At 47.0% G+C, this 22,136-nt stretch overlaps 1 protein-coding gene across 3 annotated transcripts in view; it reads right to left on the bottom strand.

The window, feature by feature from the left end:
- BNIP2 (BCL2 interacting protein 2) overlaps positions 1-21,701 on the bottom strand; it is a 119,503-nt gene extending 97,802 nt beyond the window's left edge. For all 3 annotated transcript variants that reach the window (XM_033920298.1, XM_033920299.1, XM_033920296.1), the window contains exons 1-2: positions 21,574-21,701; positions 6,972-7,088 (exon numbers count right to left, since the gene is read on the bottom strand). In XM_033920298.1, coding sequence (XP_033776189.1) covers positions 6,972-7,088; positions 21,574-21,590 — 134 coding nt within the window. In that variant the 5' untranslated portion in view covers positions 21,591-21,701. The remainder of the gene's footprint in view (positions 1-6,971; positions 7,089-21,573) is intronic.
- Positions 21,702-22,136: the final 435 nt, after the last annotated feature.

Raw genomic sequence — 22,136 nt, 5'->3', positions numbered from 1 at the left:
TAAAAGTACTACTCCCACTATCTCCTCCCAGGAAGAAGGAAGGAAAAGCGAGCATGACGTAAAAGAAAGGATGACACCCCCCTAGAAAGAAATAGTGGTACCATCCAAACTGACACCCCATATGACGGAAATAAGGAATAGGAATCCCCGTTGAACAAGGCCTGCAACATCGCAACTGCAAAGCTGAAGCCATGGCCACAAGGAATCCCATGGTCAACCGCACAGCTCTTTAGAGTCCCAAAGGACAAGGCTAAAATGAAGCCATCGGTAACTTAGAAGAAGTACGTGAATGAATTACTCCAAACCGGGCTTTCTAAGAGGCGCATGAATATACCGCACTTCTGTTTAGGAACTGAACTACAGGAAGCTGAGAAGTCAGCGAAGGGCCATATACCTAGTTCCTGTAACAAGCCAAGAATGGCACTTGAAGCTGAAGGGAATTGAACGCTACGCCATCGGCAATACACCTGTGCCAAAAAGGAACTCAGGAAGGGTGCAACTGTTGAGAAGTATCCAAGAAAGGAAAAACCTCCAAAAGGAAGCAGAAGCCACAGGAGAAGACGTCTGTAGCGCCTGGATAAGAGAAGAAACAACCTGCTTCGCATAACCCTCACACGCCAGTCAAGACTGCTCAAAAGCTAGGTCGTAATACCAAAGTAGTATGCATATCCATGTTGATCTCACCCAAGGAGAGCAAAGTCGGAGATACTAGGAAACTTCTTAGTCCGGCTGTCGAAAGGCTCATCAGATCCACATAGCAAGGATGGCGCAGCCAAGCCAGAGATTCTACAAATACTGTGCCCGGAAAGCGAGCTTGAGATGGCAAATCCAAGCCATCATCAGCCAGGGGAAAACACTGAAAAAGAGAAACCAGAGGTGAGAAAGAAGCCACACTGTTACCCCCTCTAACTCCCACTTCCTGTGTCCGCCGAAGAAGCTAGGAAGCATGGAATTGTGAGACGAGGCCATGAGGTCAAGTTCCAGGAGATCTTACTTCCACAAAAAAGTGGAACGCCTGAGCCAAAATTCCCAACATCCAGGATGTAGAAGATATCACTATAACTAACGTCTACACTTCTAGAGCATACACAGTGCTGTACACTGTAACATCCAATAAATGGGCCATGCTCAGATTTCGCAGAGAGAAAGACTAACCAAACTCTTTTCCTAACCCGTAAAATGATCTGCCAACAGAATAGAAAGATGAGGGTCCACCCATCGAAGTAGAACAACCACTGTACCTGGCAACTGAGTACATCACCTACTGCCCAAGCTGTAGAGAAATACCCCCATCATAATACTGACTGAAAGGGCCCTCAGCGGCATTCCGGAAGAATGGTCTGAAGCTCCAGAAAGGAAGCCTGACCATGCTCAAGAGTAGAAGAAGGAACCAGTACTTAGTCGCCTCTGAAGACCAGACTCCTGAAGCTGAGGATGGAAGCCACCGAGCCCCCCAACCCGACAGTCCGGAATGGTCGGTGGTCATGAGCTAGTCCAGCAAAGACCGAGGCATGCCCTGGAAAGACAATCTTGCTGAGCCACCAAATCATACAGAGCTATGCAGGAGAAGCATAGCAACTAATAGGAGCCCAGAGATACCGGGAACCACCGGAACAAAAGCGGCTGCTGTAGCGTTAGAAGGGAAAGCAAGCCGAGGTTCCCAGAGGGGTCAGCAATATGGATGCTAGAACCTGTACAGAACCCCATACTCTTAGCCATGGTAAGCGAAGAACGCCAATCTGAGATCGAGACCCCACGCTCAAGTCTCTGGAAAGAAACAATGTCTCTCCTATAAGAATAACAGCATCAACCCGATATACCTATAAATATTATAGGAGAAAAGAGCACTGCAAATTTGAAGATGCGTATGTAAAGAACTGAGGAAAAGATACCACCCGCTTCGTGTCAGTCAAAAGACCCGACTGGAAGTCGTCCGAATCAAGCAGGCAGTCAAGCAGAAATCAGATAAATCGCCTGGCAGTGCCAATGAACCCTTGGGTAGGTGAAATGGAATGTGCCAAAACCGAAAGCGCTGCTCCAAGAGAGGCAGGCAAACCTAGTGCCGATTCGGAGTCCATAGAGAAAATGTAAATATATTCCCAGGTTGACTGCAGAAATGGGTAACCCTGAGAAACTAATGCAGCAGAATGGAATCCAGCCTGCCCAAAGCCCCCGTCTTGGCCACCCACTATTAAGTGGTACCCTAAGAACTACAAGAACTGTCCCGAGGACCAGCAACACTTCAAAGAGAAACGCAAAACAGAGAGACTCCATGAACGAACTGGAAACGTGAGGAGGATGCAAAGGTGCAAGCATCCTGAAAAATGTCCACAGCTCCCTGACCTGACAGTAAAGCGACTACTCCTTCATGAGAAAACTGTAAACCTGGAAAAAGAACACCGTCTTGCGATGTGAAAGGGAGCATGAGGTCATTCAGCAACCTGCCTGAACTTTACGCAAGCAAAGGAAAGACAAGGCGCACCAGGCGTAATCCAGAAGCAGCATACGCCTCTCCAGAGAAACGAGCTGTACCTGGCCGAAAACAGACCAGGTTTCCACTCCAAAAGAGAGCTTAAGGGGAGAATTCATTGGGCATACAGTGCCAGCTACCCTACGAACTCGCAAGCAGAGGTTCTCGCCCTTAGGGATCAGCAGCCACTTAGACCATGCTTCTAGAGCGGAAGGCCGTCTAGCTTTTTTTTTTTTTTTAAATAGACTTGAACCCTCCGCCTCTTCTTTTGGAGCCATATCAGCTCTACTCCTTAGCTGGGGCTTGAACCCTCAGCTTCTTGTTACTAACCCAGCACACAACCCTTGCGCCAACCAGGTTTTCACAGACAAGCTGGCCCACAGCAAGAAGAAAAGAACCATCAGGCCTCAAGAGAGACCCCCAAATCGGAATTCCTGCATACTACCCTGAAGAAACATGTCTAGAGCACAAGCAGGCGGACGCAGCACATAGGCAGAAGGCCTAAGGAAACCTCCAACATCGCTGCACATTATCGGAACCCCGAGTGAAGCAATGAACCACTCGAATGATACACTGGCACGCCCTTGACACCTACTCCACCGTGCTGTTTGCCAACCCATAAGGTAGCACAACCAAGCGTAGGCAGCCAAACCCAGGGCAGAAACTTAATGTGTAAGTGCCTAGGGATATAAATGGACAGCCCCCAAGAACAACCAGCTGCATTTTTTTTTTTTTTTTTTGGTAAGAGAAGCATGTGGAATAAACACCACAGCAAACTTGAGCACTGCAATACGGGGCAAAGCTGTTTCCAACAGGGCTGACGATCCAACCCCGAAACAAAAAGAAGCCGCGGTACACGCTTAAAAGTCAGCTGCAGGACATGAGTCATTGAACCCCGCGGCGCTGGGGGCCCAAGCGCGGGCACTTTCCCACCAGAATCAAAACCGGCTGGCTCCCCCAACAGCGCTGTACAAAACAGACCGGGAACTCATAGCCAAAACAGAAGCACACCGCCCCGCAAAGCAGACGTCGAGGCCCGCGCTGAGAAGGTCAGCCGCCTAGAATAACTCCCCGAGTAATGCGGTGCTGGCGACCCAAGCGTGGACTGTTTCGCGCCAAAACAGGCCGGCTCCGAGAACATTGCCGCTCACAACAGACTCGGAGCCCATAGCCGAAGCGTATATATATAAATATAAATATATACAGGCATAAATATAACAGTGCAGCCGCATTCTCCACAAATTGCAATAAACATTGCAAAACACACCTCGGGGAGGAAAGGGGAAAAGGCGCATGGCTCCCAACAGCAGGGGAGCACAAGCTCGCACCACCCGCGCTACAGAAAGATTCAGCTCCAGTTCAGATAATGTATAACACACCCGGAACCGTCCTCACATCCCCGCGGCCATATCGAGAGCCACACAGTTGCATTTCCCCACGGGCCGTGGCAGCATCAAGAAAACAATGTCCCAGAAACTACCAACCCCACAGCACAAGCGCCAGGGCAAGAAAAGAAGCTCTCCTTACTTATGCGCGGGAATACAGAGGCCACCTTACTGAAGCAACCTCATATAAAACACATTCCACCACAAAACAAAATTGCCATAGTCAAGAACCCACAGCTCTCACACAACCACAAAGTTCAGAGACCAGTAGACTAAAACACATACTCACAGTCTACTGAATAGTGCCGGTAGACGCCGGTAACACCGGCTGCCCAGCACGAGCAGGGCAAAAATTCAGCTGTGTAGTCCCCTTTTTTTTTTTTTTTAATGGGAAAGAAGAAAAAATAGGGACCAGGGCAGACCCTCTATCATTGGAGGGAGGGTGAGGCAGGGACAAGGGGGGGCCCAAGTGTAACCTCTAAAGCCGGCACCGTTCAGCCGGACACCCCTGTCTCACTGAAGAGAAAGAATCTCAACAGGAGAAATAGAATTTCCAGCCATAGTCAGAATCCAGGAGCAATTGGAATAGCGACTTTCCCCTGCTGGGAGATAGAGCATACTGATGAGACAGGAGGAGTGCCAGCCAATAAGAACACCTGTTAATCAGTTTCTCTATCTCCACCTGCTGGTAAATGTGAGCTATCCCATTCGTCTCTGGATTCATCTGCTGCTGTTGCTAGGGAAAGGAGCCCTTAATTTTCCCCACCACCAAATTTTCCCATCCCGCCCAGCTACTTTTTCATGCCACCCGGCTGGAAAAAATTTCTGGGGAGAACACTGCACTGCAATGATTGATCGAACTGTCGCCATGCAGAAGTGCGATATTCTTGGTGCCACATTCACAGACTTTAGGTCTAGGATCGGTGTCCAGTCTTCTGTGCCTTTCTTGGGCACTATGAAGTAAATAGAGTATCTGCCAGAACCCAATTCTTCTTTGGGAACTGGTTCTATGGTTTAAAATATCCAATAGACTTTACACTGTTGCTCAGACCATGGCCTCTTTTTCCAGCCAACCGGTCAGCTGGTGGATCGAACAAATCTGAAGGAGTGCAATAGAACTCGATCTTGTGGCCCTCTCGAAGAAGATCCAGGATCCAGCAGCTCAAGAAAATTTGTTCCCACTACCTCAAGAATGCCAACAGTCTCCCACCAATGTGCATAGGGTGTGGCTGATAACCTGGCATTATTGTGGTTTCTTGGAGGATGTGCCGAAGCGAGACCCTGAGGATTGCTGGTGTCTAAAGGTGTTAAATCTCTGTCTGGATCCTCGATAAGATCTCAGAGGTAAAGAACCTGTATAGTACTGATGGAAACATCTTGAGGAACAAAAAATGACTGCCTCCTCCAATGGGTCGGCAAAGTCTGCTGTTTGGCAGAGATTTAAGGCAGCGATCTACCACACTGGCATCCACTCTTTGATCCAGAGCATCCTGGATCAAAACAGCATATGCAGAAACCTTGCTCATGACTTTGATGTCATATAGAGCATCTGCCACATAATCTGCCCCTTCCAATACCAGCTGGGGAGTAGATGTCGTCCTCCTCGGTAGGACTCCGACTTAACCTAGTGTGGCAGGCACGTGCCACAAACAGACTGCCACTGCAGCTTTGATCCCCAAAACCAGTGCTTCAAATTGTTTCTTAAGAACCATGTCTACCTTGTGATCTTTTGCATTATTTGATATCACTCCCCACTCGCTAGAGAGGGAGGTATGCTTAAGTCACTTGAGCCACCATGGACTCCATCTTTGTCTGACTGAACAGCTGCTGAAACTCTGGAGCCATAGGGTAAAGTATGGACATAGTTTTTGACACCTTCAGGGAGACTTCTAGATTCTCCCATTGCTCAGTGACCAGCGAAGTGATGTCTGGATGCACAGATAAAAAGGTAGTCTGAGCATCCGAGACACTTACAACTGTGCACTGTGAAGTGGATGGCTGCTGGGGCTCAAAGCACAGCAAACTTCCTGTCTCTATCCTGAGCTTCTCCCATGTTCATCTCCATTCTCCTGAATCCATCATCCCACAATCAAAAGCACCCCTTTTCAAGCAATGCCCCTGTGTCAATGCTTTTTCACCTCATCAAGCATTCTTCTCCATGTCTGTCCTTCTCCATGCCCAGCATTTCTTCAGTGTTCTTATCTCTATGCTCAGTCCCCATCTAGGATCTGTTCTTTATGTTTATGCCTCTAGGGTGTGCAGGATCTTCCACACCCTAGCCAGTGCCTCTCACTCCCCTAGGCGCCCCCTACCAGCCAGCACACCTCTCGCGTCCCTGCGCCCCTCCCCCAGCCAGCACTTCCTACACCCCAATCCTCCCCAGCCAGCACTTCCGACTCTCCCCTTATTGTCCACATTATCCCCAATCCAGCAGTATCCCAGCGACGCCAATTCCTGAGACAACCTTCTGCCGGCTTCCCTCTATCACAGTCCTGCCTGAAAGACATCATAAATGACAGGAACACAGTAAGAGGGAAGCCTATAGAGCCCACACAGGCTCCTGAAGATGTCGCCAGCAGCGATTGCAATTCTGACCCAGATAGGGAGTAACTCTGCACAGAACACAGGTGTTTCTGCATGCCTGGGGAATTCTGTGAAAATTCTGCATTGCATAATTGCGCAGAATTCCACTAGGAGTGAATTTCTTAACCATTATGTCAACAATGTCCTGTTGAACTGCTTCTTCCACAGAAAAGCACTGAGTCTCTTTTTTTTTTTGGGGGGGGGGATTGAGTGGAAGAGGGTTATGCAACCCCCAGGTCAACGCAGCCTATTTTCAAACTGCACCTTCTCAACAATTTATCTCCTTGTCAAATTTGTTCCTGTTCTGTAATTTTGCCTCTTTCATGTACTATTTCTTACCAGCATTCTGTTGTGTGTCTTGTATATTTTTATTCTTTCTGGCCAATGATCACAAGCTTCAGCTATACCACATACCTGTTTTAGAGAACAGACAAGACTACAAACAAAAAAACCCAGGATTTTTGAAAGGTTCTGAACACAACACTGCCCCATTCCTGAAAAAAATGGTATTAATCCCAATTCATCTCATTTACCTGGGAAAGTCCTCATCCTGCCATTCTTCCTTGAGCTCCACACCTTCCATCCTCAGCCTGGCCTCTGTGGTGGCCACCGATTCCTGGCGATCCAGAAAGCCAGAAGGCTCTTCTTGGCTGAAAAATAACATAAAGGAAGAGACATACAAGTCAGGAATTTAACAGAATTCTAATTTTTTTGTGTGTGTGTTCAATAATTTTTGTTCAATAATTTTTGTCCCCTCTTGAGGAGATTATCAATGTGAAACTAGAGTCGGGGGGCCAGCTCAATGCACAATTTGAGAGATTAAGTTGGACACTTTAATCAAGCACAGGCGCTGTATAGAGAACATGAGCACACCAAGATGACATAAGATAAGTAAAGAGTGAAAAAGTTTGGAGTAGATTAGTAGTGAATTTACTTTAAACAATTTGTCTTGGTGGATTGAAGACTGTGCTTGTTTATGATTTAGCACATAAGCGGGTGGTCTGAGCACTTCACTTTAATAATCAACATTATATTTGTATTAATTTTGGGATTATAAAAAATCTCCTGTGGCATTATGATAAGACAATTTTTATTGAAAGAATCATGCACAATACAGTGTAACAGTCACAAACAATGGCAGTCAATAGGATATACCAACAGGTAGGCAATAAGACAATACAACAGATTAAAAAACAGTAACAAGGAGTATGCAATCCCTACACATAGCAATCACACCTAGGTATAGCAATAATGGAGAAAAGGAGTCCAGATCTGATGATAGGAAGACAATCGAGATGAGGAACATTCATATTGTGCTATAGTACCGTATTTTCGCGGATATAACGCGCACCATTGTAAAACGCGCACAGGGGTATAGCGCGCAGAAATCACGATGATATGTACAAAAACTTTTCTATACCGCGCTCAGGCATATAACGCGCATGCTGCCCGACTCTCCTCTGGCCACCCCGACTCTCCTTTCGCTCTCCCCGACTCTCATCTGGTTGCCCCGACTCACCCTGACTTTCGGTGCACTGCCCCGACTCTCCTCTGGTTGCCCCGACTCACCGTTCACCCGCCCTGACTTTCGGTGCACTGCCCCGCCTCTCCGTGCCTGTCCCCCTTGAAGTCCTGTCCCCCCTTGAAGGTCTGCCTGTCCCCCCTTGAAGGTCTGCCTGTCCCCCCTTGAAGTCCTGTCCCCATCCTGAAAGCCTGATGCCCCCCCTCGACGTCCGATTCTTCTCCCCCCTCGGCAGGACCACTCGCACCCCCCCCCCGAAGGACCGCCGACTCCCCGACAATATTGGGCCAGGAGGGAGCCCAAATCCTCCTGGCCACGGCGACCCCCTAACCCCACCCCGCACTACATTACGGGCAGGAGGGATCCCAGGCCCTCCTGCCCTCGCCGCAAACCCCCTCCCCCCAACGACCGCCCCCCCCCAAGAACCTCCGCCCGTCCCCCAGCCGACCCGCGACCCCCCTGGCCGACCCCCACGACACCCCCACCCGCCTTCCCCGTACTTTGTGTAGTTGGGCCAGAAGGGAGCCCAAACCCTCCTGGCCACGGCGACCCCCTAACCCCACCCCGCACTACATTACGGGCAGGAGGGATCCCAGGCCCTCCTGCCCTCGACGCAAACCCCCCTCCCTCCAACGACCGCCCCCCCCCAAGAACCTACGACCGACCCGCGACCCCCCTGGCCGACCCCCCCACCCCCCCTTCCCCGTACCTTTGGAAGTTGGCCGGACAGACGGGAGCCAAACCCGCCTGTCCGGCAGGCAGCCAACGAAGGAATGAGGCCGGATTGGCCCATCCGTCCTAAAGCTCCGCCTACTGGTGGGGCCTAAGGCGCGTGGGCCAATCAGAATAGGCCCTGGAGCCTTAGGTCCCACCTGGGGGCGCGGCCTGAGACACATGGTCGGGTTTGGCCCATGTGCCTCAGGCCGCGCCCCCAGGTGGGACCTAAGGCTCCAGGGCCTATTCTGATTGGCCCACGCGCCTTAGGCCCCACCAGTAGGCGGAGCTTTAGGACGGATGGGCCAATCCGGCCTCATTCCTTCGTTGGCTGCCTGCCGGACAGGCGGGTTTGGCTCCCGTCTGTCCGGCCAACTTCCAAAGGTACGGGGAAGGGGGGTGGGGGGGTCGGCCAGGGGGGTCGCGGGTCGGTCGGAGGTTCTTGGGGGGGGGGCGGTCGTTGGAGGGAGGGGGGTTTGCGTCGAGGGCAGGAGGGCCTGGGATCCCTCCTGCCCGTAATGTAGTGCGGGGTGGGGTTAGGGGGTCGCCGTGGCCAGGAGGGTTTGGGCTCCCTTCTGGCCCAACTACACAAAGTACGGGGAAGGCGGGTGGGGGTGTCGTGGGGGTCGGCCAGGGGGGTCGCGGGTCGGCTGGGGGACGGGCGGAGGTTCTTGGGGGGGGCGGTCGTTGGGGGGAGGGGGTTTGCGTCGAGGGCAGGAGGGCCTGGGATCCCTCCTGCCCGTAATGTAGTGCGGGGTGGGGTTAGGGGGTCGCCGTGGCCAGGAGGGTTTGGGCTCCCTCCTGGCCCGATATTGTTGGGGAGTCGGCGGTCCTTCGGGGTGAGGGTGCGAGTGGTCCTGCCGGGGGGGGGGATGTATCGGACGTCGGGGAGTCGGCCGGGCAAGAGGGCTTGGGCTCCCTCTTGCTCCGATCGTGGATGCGGGTGCGGGTGGGAGCGCGTGCGAGCGGTCGTTCGGGGTGGGGGTGCGAGCGGTCCTGCTGGGGGGGTGAATCGGGCGTCGGGCGGGGTGGGAACTATGTTTAAAAACTTTTGTATACCGCGCTCAGGCATATAACGCGCGAGGGGTATGCGCGGTACGTAAAATCACGTATAACGCGCGCGTTATATCCGCGAAAATACGGTAGTCAACCACATCCACCACAAATGTATGGTAAGAGTCCTTTTTCCAATGACATAAAATAGTTTTCAGTGCCACAGCGATCAGGATATCAAAAAGTTTAGCTTGAGACACAGTAAGGTACAAGGACCCATGCACCGAGCACCGAGCGCAGTATAATATCTGCATAGTGACAGGTAGAGTGAATGGGTAGGATATCACATATAAGCTCCCATATCTCCTATCAGAACAGTGCAACCTTAGAACATTCATACAATAAATGTTGAAAAGTACCTATAGCAGTATGACATCTCCAACACAAATTGGAATACTTAGGATTAGAAGTGTGCGCTTTAACAGACTTCCAATACAACTTATTTAGAATAAAATACAAGGATCGCAGTACAGAGGCTGCACCCAGAGAACGATTACACCACCAAAGATAGTTCCAATGAAGGTCAGAGACCCAAACAGACAATTCCTGCTCCCAGTGAGTGTGAAGGGCGAATTTAGGTAGAGAAAAACCTATACACCGCTGATATGGCATGGGACTGGAACTCCAATGCACTCAAAAAGGTTATGATGGAACCCGTACCTGGGTATAGCTTTGAGAAAGCAAAACCAAAAGCAGAATGAATACACTGACCAAGCTGAAGATAGCAACACACCTGAGTGGGAGGCATATGGTACTTAGTTGTATAGTGTGGAAAGGGACTACGGTACCATTTACCAGAAGATCTTTAATAGTCCAGATCCCTCGTGTGGCCCAAAGAGGCCAAAAAATAGTACGATGACTAATATAGATCTGGGAGTTTCCCCAAATAGGTAAATCTGTACACAGTGACATTGCTGGGATAAAATCAGTCCCCAGAGTTTGTATCGCCTGTTGTGTAGTACACAGCACCACCCATTTTCTCATGAAGGGCATCTAGGGTAAACTGATAGGGGGCAATAAGTTCTTTTTCTAACTGAACCCAATATGGTTCTTCAGAACTCAGACGGTTCCCAAACAACTGCCTAGTACTACGCACCAAAGCAGAAAGGGCATATAAAGAAAAATTAACACCCCCCCCCCCCCCACAGATGTAGGCCTCTTCAGCTTAGTCAGGGACACCCAAGGAGGTTACCATTCCATAAGTATCTAGTTAGTAATTTGTTTATGGAGTAGTGCTGCACAATTTCCGATTCACCGATTCACTTTGGGTGAATCAATTCGAATCGATTTTTTTTTTTTTTTTTTTAATTAAATCAGCCTCCCGATTCGAGGTGACCAACCCTCCTCCCCGTGCCTTCAGGTCTCCTAAAGCAGGAGCGGCAGTGCTGCCTCTTACTGCTGCTCCTGCTTTATGCGGTCTCAAGGCTCCTATCTCGCACGGGCACCCCCTGCTCCTCACCTGCACAACAATGTGCTGCTCACCGTGGGCTTTGTGATGGGCAATAGGCAGCTGGAGATCGTTTCCAAGTGCCTGCTGGTGCCCGGCGGACTCTCACGATTCTCTTTTTTTTTTTTTGCATCTTGGCTTTGCTCCTCCTATGCGAGGCAGGCAACTGTATTCTTGGCCAGAGAAGGGAAGAAAGTCATGGGTGATCGCGGTGGCCAGTGCTGGCTGGGGGCTTGTAGGGGCTTTGACGTGCCACTTTGGCTCTGTCACGTTAATAATCCAGCTGTTTGTTTCCTGCTCCCCTCCAGCTAGTGTAGATGCGAGTGTTCGGTGAAAAGGGGAGAGTAAATGATTAGACAGATCGTTTAATTTACTTCATTACTTCTATTCTCTCTCAGTCCCCTGCCGCTGTTTAACCCGTACCTGATTTTTCTCTCTTCAGGCCTCCTATGCAAATGTTTGCAAGGCTTATATATTTTTTTTCCCCTGTGAGAATTAAACACGGTCTGCAAATGAGCCCATTTGCTTCTCTTTAAGAAATTGTTTCCTTGTTGCATGACACACTCCTAGCCATTGCAATCTGTTAAAAAACAGGTCTTGTCTTTTTGTGGGGGATTGTGGCAAGTCTTAAAGGGCTCTCATAGTCAGATTCGGATGCCACAAGGGCCTTTCCTCCCCACTCCCTGCCCCAGCATAGGGCACAAAATATAAGGGACCTTAAGCCCCCTAGTGGGCTCCTTCAATGGTCAATACTACCCACAAAACCCTGCTCCCCTCCCTCTAAGCTTCTCCCCTACCAATGGCTGCACTGAGGGCAAGTAGCAGACCTTCCACCCTATCCTTGGACTCTAACTCATTGAAGGGGACCAGTAATATTGGGGACAGGTGTGATCCCTATTGCTCCTACTCTGGTGGCTGCTACTGTGAAAATTGTATTGTCTCACCCCTAGCATTAATCCCATAATACTACCACTAGGGCAATAGTAGTCATCAGACCAGGAGCTAGTGGGGATCACTCCTTCCTGCAAGGTTGCCCAGACCCCTAGAGTGAGTTATTAACTGGAGGGGTGGATGGGATGGGATGGGGGTAATGGGTCTAAAAACAGGAAAAGGAGAGAGATGATGGACAATGGGATGGAGGGAGGGAAGGAACAGAAAGGGAGAGAAGTTGGATTCAAGGGATGGTTTGGAGAGGGGATAGAGATACTGGATAGGAGGGTAGTTGAGAAAAGGAGAGATGGTGGATTTGGGGATGATGGGGTCCATCGCTGCAGCTGCGGGGATGGAGATGTAAAAAAAAGAAAGATGCCAGACCTCCGGAAGGGCAAAGGGGGTGAAGAGGCTATAAAATAAACCCACCAGGATGTGTGAAAAACACACCCAATTGGGCACGAAAATCGAATGGAAAAATCGATTCAATAGGCTGGATCGAATCAAATTTTTTTTCCTGATTCGGGCAGCTCTACTATGGAGCAGTGTTCTCTCTAGGGTCTTTTAGCCGGGCAGTCCGCCCAGGTAATTTAGATGACCGTCCGGCTATCATCCGCTGTGAATTCTGCTGCTGCCACCAGTGCTGCTCAACACCAAAAAAAATAAAAAAAACCCAGCTTGGAGATTTCACGCCTTAGCCCATAGCGAACTTATGCTGCGGGGCTCTAACGTGTGCCTGCAGGCTTCCCTTCTCTTCCCTCCGAAACTGGAAGTTATGTCCGGGGGGGGGGGTGGGGGGGAAGAGAAGAGAAGGGAAGCCGGCATGCACATGTTAGAGCCCCGAAGCATGCATTCACTACAGGCTAAGGCGGGAGACAGGTCAGTGAAGCTTACAATTTGCTCTTCTTGCTGCCGGGTCCTGCCTACTTTCTGTTTCCGCGAAGGCAGGACCCGGCAGTATTTCCCCAATAGGTCGATTGCGATCTTGGGCCGATCAGCCTTCCTCTCCCCGATGGCAGAATTGACATCAGGGAGAGGAATGCTGGTCGGCCCAAAGCAGGGACAGCTTGGGGCGGCGACTTTGGGGCCTGTTACCGATGGCGGCGGCTTGGGGGCCTGTTCCCCGATGGCAGCGGCAGTCGCTTGGGGGAGGGCAGGGAGAAAGAAAGAAAGAGGGCAGGCAGGGAGACAGAAGGAAAGAAGAGAAACAGAAAAAAGAAAAGGGGCATGAAGAGAGAAAGAAAGAAAGGGAGGCAGGGAGAAAGAAAGGGTAGGGAGAGAGGAAGAAAAAGTTGGGGGAGGGAATGAGGTCTGGAGGAGAGGAAGCATACAGGCTGAAAGAAGGGAAGAAAGATTGGATGCAGTCAGAAGAAGAAAGTGCAACCAGAGACTCATGAAATCACCAGACAACAAGGTCGGAAAAATTATTTTATTTTTAAATTTAGTGATCAAAATATGTCTGAATTTATATCTGCAATCTATATTTTACACTATGGGCCCCTTTTACTAAACCGCAATAGAGGTTTTTAGCACAGGGAGCCTATGAGCGTCAAGAGCAGCGTGGGGCATTTAGTGCAGCTCCCTGCGCTAAAAACTGCTATCGTGGTTTAGTAAAAAGGAAGGGGGTATATTTGTCTATTTTTGTATGGTTGTTACTGAGGTGACAGTGCATAGAGTCATCTGCTTTGACCTCTGAAAAAAAACCCAGAATAGGAATAATAATTAACATTTTCTATGCGAACAGTGTGCTTTGTGGGGGTTTTTTTTATTTTATTGTTGGTAGATCATTTTGACTTGGTCATTTTAAAAGTAGCTCGCAAGCCCAAAAAGTGTGGGCACCCCTGCTCTAGAACATCGCTCCCTAGTTTTATCAAGTGGTGCAGTGAGGGGCCAGCACTTTACATCTTATCTCCTCATGTATAGCACGGTTCTTTATTCTAAGCAGCTCTGGCACTAACAGTACTATGTATGCCTTATGCTACTTTCACTACCACTTGCAGTCAGGTTTGGCATTTTATCATGGTTTTGGTTTTTTATTTAGTTTTTCACCAGTATTTTCATTTATTTATTAAAGCAGCCTTTTTTAACAGTCCGATGCCCCTCCCCTATCAGTGTGCATCCAATCCACTGCCGACACTTTTTTGGCGCCTCTTTCAACGGATCAAATATCATAGCCCCACTGTGTTCACATTTATTCTGCATACGAGTTTATCTCATCAGTGCAGAGACCTTTTCGGTAAGTCTATTTTACTCTCCCTTTTTTACTTTCCCGAGTGCTGTGGTTTTATTCTTTGATTTTAATAGAAGCTCATTTGAACAATAATTTAGACAGGGGCCCCGTGAAGTATTTTGTGCGGCCCCGGTTGAGCGCGATGCATTGTTTTCCTCTGCTGCCCAAGGATGTTTACCGTCTTGCAGGCTCTCTCTCTGTCTTGCTGCAGCGTTTGTGCATTTGTGCGGTCCCAGAAACATTTTTTTTTTTCGGCTAATGTGGCCCAGGAAAGCCAAAAGGTTGGACACCCCTGATTTAGATCTTTCCCAGGTTTCACTTTTCATCTACCCGGTTGGCTTGTCTTTGAGCTACTATCGGCTTATGTTTTCAAGATACACTGTATTATCAGCTGTTCATTTCCCATACGTTTACTTTTGCCCTGTTTAGGTCTATATAGTCTAGGCATACTGTTTGTAACCAGCCATCATTTTAAGTATGTATATGCCCTATTTTAGGGGGGGGGGGGTTAAGTTCTTTTAGCATGTTATTTCATTAATTCTGAATTCTGTGTTACAATATATTGTTCTTGGTTTTTAGTTTACACATTATTCTTTTCTTTGATATGTTCGCATCGCAATTTTACTCAAAAGTATAAATAGGTATCCATTTTTCTATTCAAGTTTCATCACGGTGCTCTGGTTTTGGCTCCAGTATTTGTCACTTCCGTCCACAAGGTCTGGCTATCCATTACCGTCTCATATTTTAAAGACTCACTCGTTATAATTAGCGGTGATCCACACGTCTCTTCATAATGGATATGTCCGATTTTAGCATTGATCTTAGTACAATGGGTTTGGTCTTTTCTGGTTTCCTTTCTAGAGTCTGTTTTTTGTCTGGAGTCTTTTAAGTTTAGAATTACATTTTATAACATATTTTTGTGGTTATAATTGTATGACATGTCTAAATCGGTCAAGTTATCCATTATTTTTATTATTTTTTGTCCCCTCATACAGTGGCAGACCGCTCCGCGTGCCAGCCCTAGGGGGGTACACAGCCAGCTGGATCCAGAACCTTCCGAGTTGCTCTAAATGGCACCTGCACCTTAGCGCGGCTGCTGTACTTATTCTGAAGCAGAGTCAGCAGCCGCACTGAAGTGCAGGAAGGTCCCGCGAAGTCAGCATTTGCCGCTTCTGCCTCTGGAAGACGTAAGTGACGTCAGAAGGGGTGGACAGGCAGCTGCAGTCATTGCAAAACCTTGCCGCAACTCCCTGCATCTGCCGGCCCACCCCCTCCAACGTCACTTACATCTTCCAGAGGCAACAGAAGCAGTCATCATGGGACCTTGCTGGTTTGGAGGGAGAGAGGAGCATAGAAGGGTGGTGGTGGGAGAGAAAGGGGGCAGATGCTGATGGAATTGGTGTGAAAGGAAGGAGAGAGAGACATAAGGGGGAAGGATACTGGATGGAATTGGGTTGGAGGGAAAGAAAGGGGGCAGATGCTGATGGAAGTGGGGGAAGGGAAAGGAGAGAGTGAAATGCCAGACCATGGGGGTGTGGGAGAGGGAAGGGAAGAAGAGGAGAGAGATGCCAGACCATTGAAGGAGGGAAGAAGATGGATGCCAGAATAATAGGGGTGAAAGGAGAGATGGAAGTTGAATACAAGGAGAGAAGATGCCATATAGAAGGGGCAGAGAGAGGGTAGACAGTGGATGAAAGGAAAAGAGTGACAAGACTATGAGGAAAGCAGAAACCAGAGAAGACAATGTAGAAAAAAATTATATTTATTTATTTATTTTTCTGCTTTAGGGGAGATGCATCGCTGTTTCTGTGGTGTTGCATTGTATGCAGAGTCCAGCTTCATGGTGGTTCAATTTAACCTTTGTCTACGTTTTTCTATTTTATCCCCCCTTTTACAAAACTGTAGAGCGGTTTTTTAGCACCAGCCATGGTAGTAATTGCTCAGAATTCTATGAGAGTCTGAGCTGTTACCACCATGGCTAAAATCCACATTACAGTTTTGTAAAAGGGAGAGGGGTTAGTTTGTGATTACATATTCCATACTAGGCGAAGGTGTTTTCTGTATGTTCGAAAGACATGGTTTTCAGTTAGGATTGATCTGTACTAGTCTGGCTTGTTTAGTTTTACAAAGGGTGTACTGATGTACTGCTCACTGCAGTATGTAAGATGCTGCCTTTTCCTAGGTACACTCTTGTGCAATGTGTGGATTGTTACTACAAATCATGTTTTTCATACAGATGGGGGGTGGTCAAAAAATGATGGGCCTCGGGTGTCACATATGCTAGGTACACCACTGCCTTCACAAGCCTGCTTTTAGGACCTACAGGGTATGTATGCCTCTGATTCATGACAATTTCACTTCTCATGTTATCTTATACATTCTTTTTATTATACAACTGCCCAGATAAGCATCATTCTTTGACGTGATTGGACCTTGAAAACTAATGGCAACAGTGTTCTCCCCAGAAATTTTTTCCAGCCATGAAAAACATTTGCTGCATTTAGTGTGCTGGAGTTAAAAAAGTTTGAGAGACGCTGCTCTTTACCATTTGAAAGAGGGCAAATATCTAATTATTCACTTCTAGAATTGGATACTTCTTAAATTTAATAAAAAATTAGTGAACAAGTGTCAAACCTTAAGAAAGGCAGTCATATTGAGCATTGGAAAATGACTAATAATAATTAACTAATACAAATAGTACACATTTAGGGCTCCTTTTACTAAGCTGCGAAAGCAGTTTTGCTGCGCGTTTAGCTTGCGCAGAATTGCCGCATGTGCTAGACGCTAACGCCAGCATTGAGCTGGCGTTAATTCTAGCCGTGTAGCGCAGCAATTCTGCACGTGCTAAAAACGCTATTGCAGCTTAGTAAAAGGAGCCCTTAATTTTCCCCACCACCAAATTTCCCCGTCCCATCCCGAGGATAGGCGAACGGCCGGGAGCCACAGAAACCCCGACTATATTCACCCTAAGGTCGGCGGCAGCTGCAGACCACCGCCACTCTCCATCCGGGGGCAGGAGTGAAATCCGGACCCGGGGGGGAGGGAGTTGATTTCTGCCGGCGTGGCGGGCCACGGAGAGCTTGAGGAGCGCTGGCAGAAATCGACTCCATCCCCCCCGTTCGCCTATCCTCGGGATGGCATCGTATTTTGATAACAGCTTCCGGCAGGTGGTGATAAAGAAGCCGGCAGAGCGCAGTCCGCAGATAATCCCTTCCTGAGGAAGCACACGTTAGGCGAAACTCGATTCGGAGGGAGGACTTGTGTTTCATGGCTTCCTAAAGTCTTTTACAGAATGCACAAGCACTTTACAACGTCTAGTTGCTGATTGGGTGGTCACACACTACCAAAAAAGATAAGTTTTTTTGTATGTATAAAGTAAATGGAAGTATAATTGGTGGTATAGACAAGAATAGTGTTATGATGGTCTAAAGGCAGCTAGTGTTGTGTATCATGATTGCACTGAAACACTGATGGTTGCGGGTCTGAGCACTATTTATTTATTTAATTATTAAAATTTATATTGAATATATTGTGATGTTTGTAGTCTTACTTAAAACTTTGTTGCATTACAGACATTGGAATTTCTGCTGAATGGAATTTTTTTTTTTTTTTGGTACTAGCCATTGAAGATACCGTGCGATGGTATTGGGTGAACTATAAAATGACTTGCTGCACATGCCAGCTTGCAGTGGCCTCTGGAAAATCAGATCTTGGCTACAAACGATTTGTTTAGCTTTCGTGAAGAAAATATTACTGGGGTTAAATTCTTATTCATCTCAAAGGAAGACATTGAGCAATTAAGACCTATTCAGGAACCCAAGTTTAAGAATGGCCATAAGAGTAGCTGAACTCGGGAAAATCACCAGTTTAAGCCAACTGATGAAATCAAAATTTGTGTCAGCAGAATATCAGGAGATGAAACATTTTTCATTGCTGATGTCACTAAAGCTGATAATCCTTCTACATTTATTCAACTTGTCAACCTGCAGCCTGGCCAATATGTTGCTTGCATGTATGACAAATTATTGGTAGATTGGAAATATCTCCGAAATCTCCTCAGAACACAATGATGCTTTAATTAACTTTTTGCATCTACAAGGCCCTGCTCTATCCTTTCACTAGCATATTAAAAAAAAGATACAGTATGTGTTTCAGAGGAACATATTTTTATGGTTCTTGAAGCTCCGATGACAACCTCAACAGGAATGCAATACAATTATTCATGAACTGTGTTGTCCAATATTGACAACAATTTAAGGGATTGTAATCAAGCTGGCTACATGATTAGCAGCATTTGACGCAATTGTGAAGCACAATTTGTCTATAAATTGTTACTCTTTCCTCACCATACTGTTCTTTGATCACTTATCCCCTTTTATAAAGCACGAAAGGTTTTTGCATCAGCCGGCACACTAAATGCTCTGCACTGCTCCAATGCTCATAGGAACTCTATGACCATTGGAGCAGCGCAGAACATTCAGCGCCAGCTGGTGTTAAAAACCCCTTCCATGCTTTTCAAAAAAAAAAAACAAGGGGGGGTAATTTTTAATTCTAATAAAAATTCAGTTATTAGAAAACCATATAATTTCAAATTCAAAGTTTCTCTTATTATTACAGTGCCTGTCTACATCTCTAACATATTTTAACATTAAAAGCAAGTTGAAACCTTGGTGTACTTTCAAGCCTATTTTAAGCTATTAGGAATAGCGAGTCAAAAATGTGGCTCGGCAAGTTCTGTAGCCAAAAAATTGCTCTTTCAAATGGTGCAAGAAAGAAAGAGCTTGCTTGGCATAACTTTTTTCCCCAACAAAGTTAATAAAGTTTTAAAATAAAAAAGCGCAGTGTGCCTAAAAGTTTATGAGGCTGTAACTGGCCATTATCTCTTCCAATTCCTAAAATCTGAGCCCTATATGTGCTTTCTATTCCGGAGCTATGTTGTCTCAAATATTTGCCTGTGCATTCCACAACAGTGCAATGATACACCAAAGCATGCACCAATGATCTGAGTAGTATATTTGGAATCAGCACAAAAAGTTGTACTAGAACTATGACTTTTAGCTTGGTCAAGCAACTATCCTTTCTACAACTTGAACCAAAAGTTGACTCTTTTTTAACACATTCTTCCATGGAATGAAAAAAGTGGGCTTAACAATGAAGCCCCTAACTTTGGAAGAAGTCAAGATCCTGCTCTTTGCACATATTCATTGCATATCCTATTGTACTTCCAGTAAAAATTTCATCAACTTCTGAGATGGTCAAGTGGGGAGGCCTAGACCACTTGACATGGAATGGCCCTATGATATCAATGAGGTGCTGCCCAAAATACAAGACCTGAACCAGGCAATTATTGTGCCACACATACCTGTTATTGCCAATCGTGCTAGCATGAGACTGTGGTCCACCATGTAAAAAGTTGATGAGAAATGCAGTAGTACTAGCACCAAGGTAAATCTTGTATCATTGTTTCTATAGAGATCATTTAACAAAAACAGAACTGTCTCCGTTCCATTTCCAAGTCTGGACTGACCACTGTGAAGCGAGTAGCTCATGAGTTTTGTGGCCCCCTTGAGAAGCCTCCTGCTCTAAGGTAAAACAAAAAAAATGAGGAAATACAAAATATTTCTTCAATAGAAACAGGAAGAATTGAATCTCAATCAATTCTCCAATAAATAACTTTCTTCCCAAAAAATTCCAAGTCTGGACTGTCCACTGTGAAGCGAGTAGCTCATGAGTTTTGTGGCCCCCTTGAGAAGCCTCCTGCTCTAAGGTAAAACAAAAAAAATGAGGAAATACAAAATATTTCTTCAATAGAAACAGGAAGAATTGAATCTCAATCAATTCTCCAATAAATAACTTTCTTCCCAAAAAATTCAATATGTTCATAACATTAAAACATTAAGAAGGTATGTGCTCAGAAAAAAAACCCAAATAATTAAGTGTTTTTCTTATCTATTGTTCATAATAAGCATGTATAGTTATAAGAAATTGCCATGAATTTGCAAGAACTTGCAATGATTGGGCGATGAGGATTTTTTGGGGGGGTTAGTCCTCCTTTTTCCTCTAACGGTCTCTGAGCACATACCTTCCTAATTCAAAGCTTGATTCAATGTTATGAACATATTGTTGAATTTTCTAGGAAGAAAGTTATTTATTGGAGTACACCTGCTCTACTAAGCAGGTAACAAGGTAGCAGCAGGTGGTCAAATGCCTCTCAGGATTGTCAAGTATCAATCCCTTCTTATCAGGTTAAGAGTCCCATATGCTTGTGTTAACCTACAGGAGATTGCCTTTAGATATTGGTGATCTTGCCCAAAGTCAGTTTTATTGGTAATTGTATTCAGCAGGTCTGAAGAAAAGTAAGTTTTTGTGAACGGGGCCTAAGTTGGATTTGTTTGTTTAAGTAATACAGGGTCTCTAGGACCTTAGTAGCTAAGTTTGAATTCCAAATATAGATCTGCTCCAACACTGTCATTTTAGCATTAGGTGAATCCAGACACAAAAAATATTATGCAGAAAGCCTCTTGCACTTTATTGCACTGGTCCCTCTACAAGGAGATTCAGAATCAAGATTACAATATTGCAAAGGGAAAAAAAATCCTACTTGGTCTCCAGCCAAAGGCTGTGACTGCAAACACTGAACTAAATTAAATTGGAAGGTAATATAAATACAGAGCTAAAATATCCCCAGGCAATTAAGAATGGTGAAGTAGCCTACTGCAAACCATCTTGGGGAATCACTTAACCCTCCGTTTATATCATGTACAAACTTGAAGTACAAGCTCTTAGGGAGATAGGAAAATACTCACTACACCCGAATATCATTTCTAGAAAGGCTCCAGAGAAATCCAAACCCTATCCCAAATTGAAGGTTCATTGTACTCGACCACAGTTCGAATTCTGATTTTTCAACAGGAAGCCAAAGGAGAAGCAGGAAACATTCGGCTGAACGCCCCCTCCCCCGCCACCGTCGTCGTCAACCGCCCCCCCCCCCCCTCGTAGACCGGAGATACCAAGTCACACGTTAGGCATGTGACAGACGGATTCGGCTGCCCTCACACTCTCACATGCCGATGCCAAGAACCCCTCTTCACACGCATTCAGAGACTAGGGGACCGGTCTCCCCTCACTACAGTCTGCCATCTCTCCCTCTTTCTCCACGGCTCAACATGTCTCTCACTCTCCTCCCTGTCCGCGATAGGGCACCGCTCACTGAAAAGACCCCCATAATCAAACTCATACCTGAGATCGCCCACCATCGGTCCCGCCGCGTTCCGTTTCCGGTGCCCTGTTCCCTTTGACACAACTCTCCCTGAGATACGGCCCGCTTAGCTGGAAATGGGAAGTTGCGTCAGAGGAGGGCAGAACGCTGGAGAATTGAAAACGCTACGTCAGAAGAGGGCGGGACGCCGGGGAAGGAAAGCTGCTGGGCTCGTGGCGGGCAATCTCAAAACGCAAGTTGGGAGTTGAGAGTCGCACGAGAACTGGGATTTGCAGCAAATTGCAGGAATGGAAGTACTGTACTTCCTGCGAGAGTAAGGGCCTCTGAGTAATCAACTACCTATCCCGAGTCCTCCAAGACTGGACTCCACCAAACCGGCTCAGCTGATAGGGGTTCTCCTGCCGCGATCAGCTGATGGCAAACTTATCAGTCAAGGTAGCTGGGTAACACGTTTGAAAAGCTGGCTTTTGTGAGTTTTTCATGTGGACGTCTTTATATTAGAGAATGACCAGAAAAAAAAAAGGTCATTCTGGAAAGAAAAAAAAAATAGTCTAGCTGGTTTGTGGTCATTTTCTCTCCTAAA

The sequence above is a fragment of the Geotrypetes seraphini genome, chromosome 14 (assembly GCF_902459505.1).
Source record: "Geotrypetes seraphini chromosome 14, aGeoSer1.1, whole genome shotgun sequence".
NCBI lineage: Eukaryota > Metazoa > Chordata > Amphibia > Gymnophiona > Dermophiidae > Geotrypetes > Geotrypetes seraphini.
This window is presented reverse-complemented; position numbering and strand designations above follow the sequence as displayed.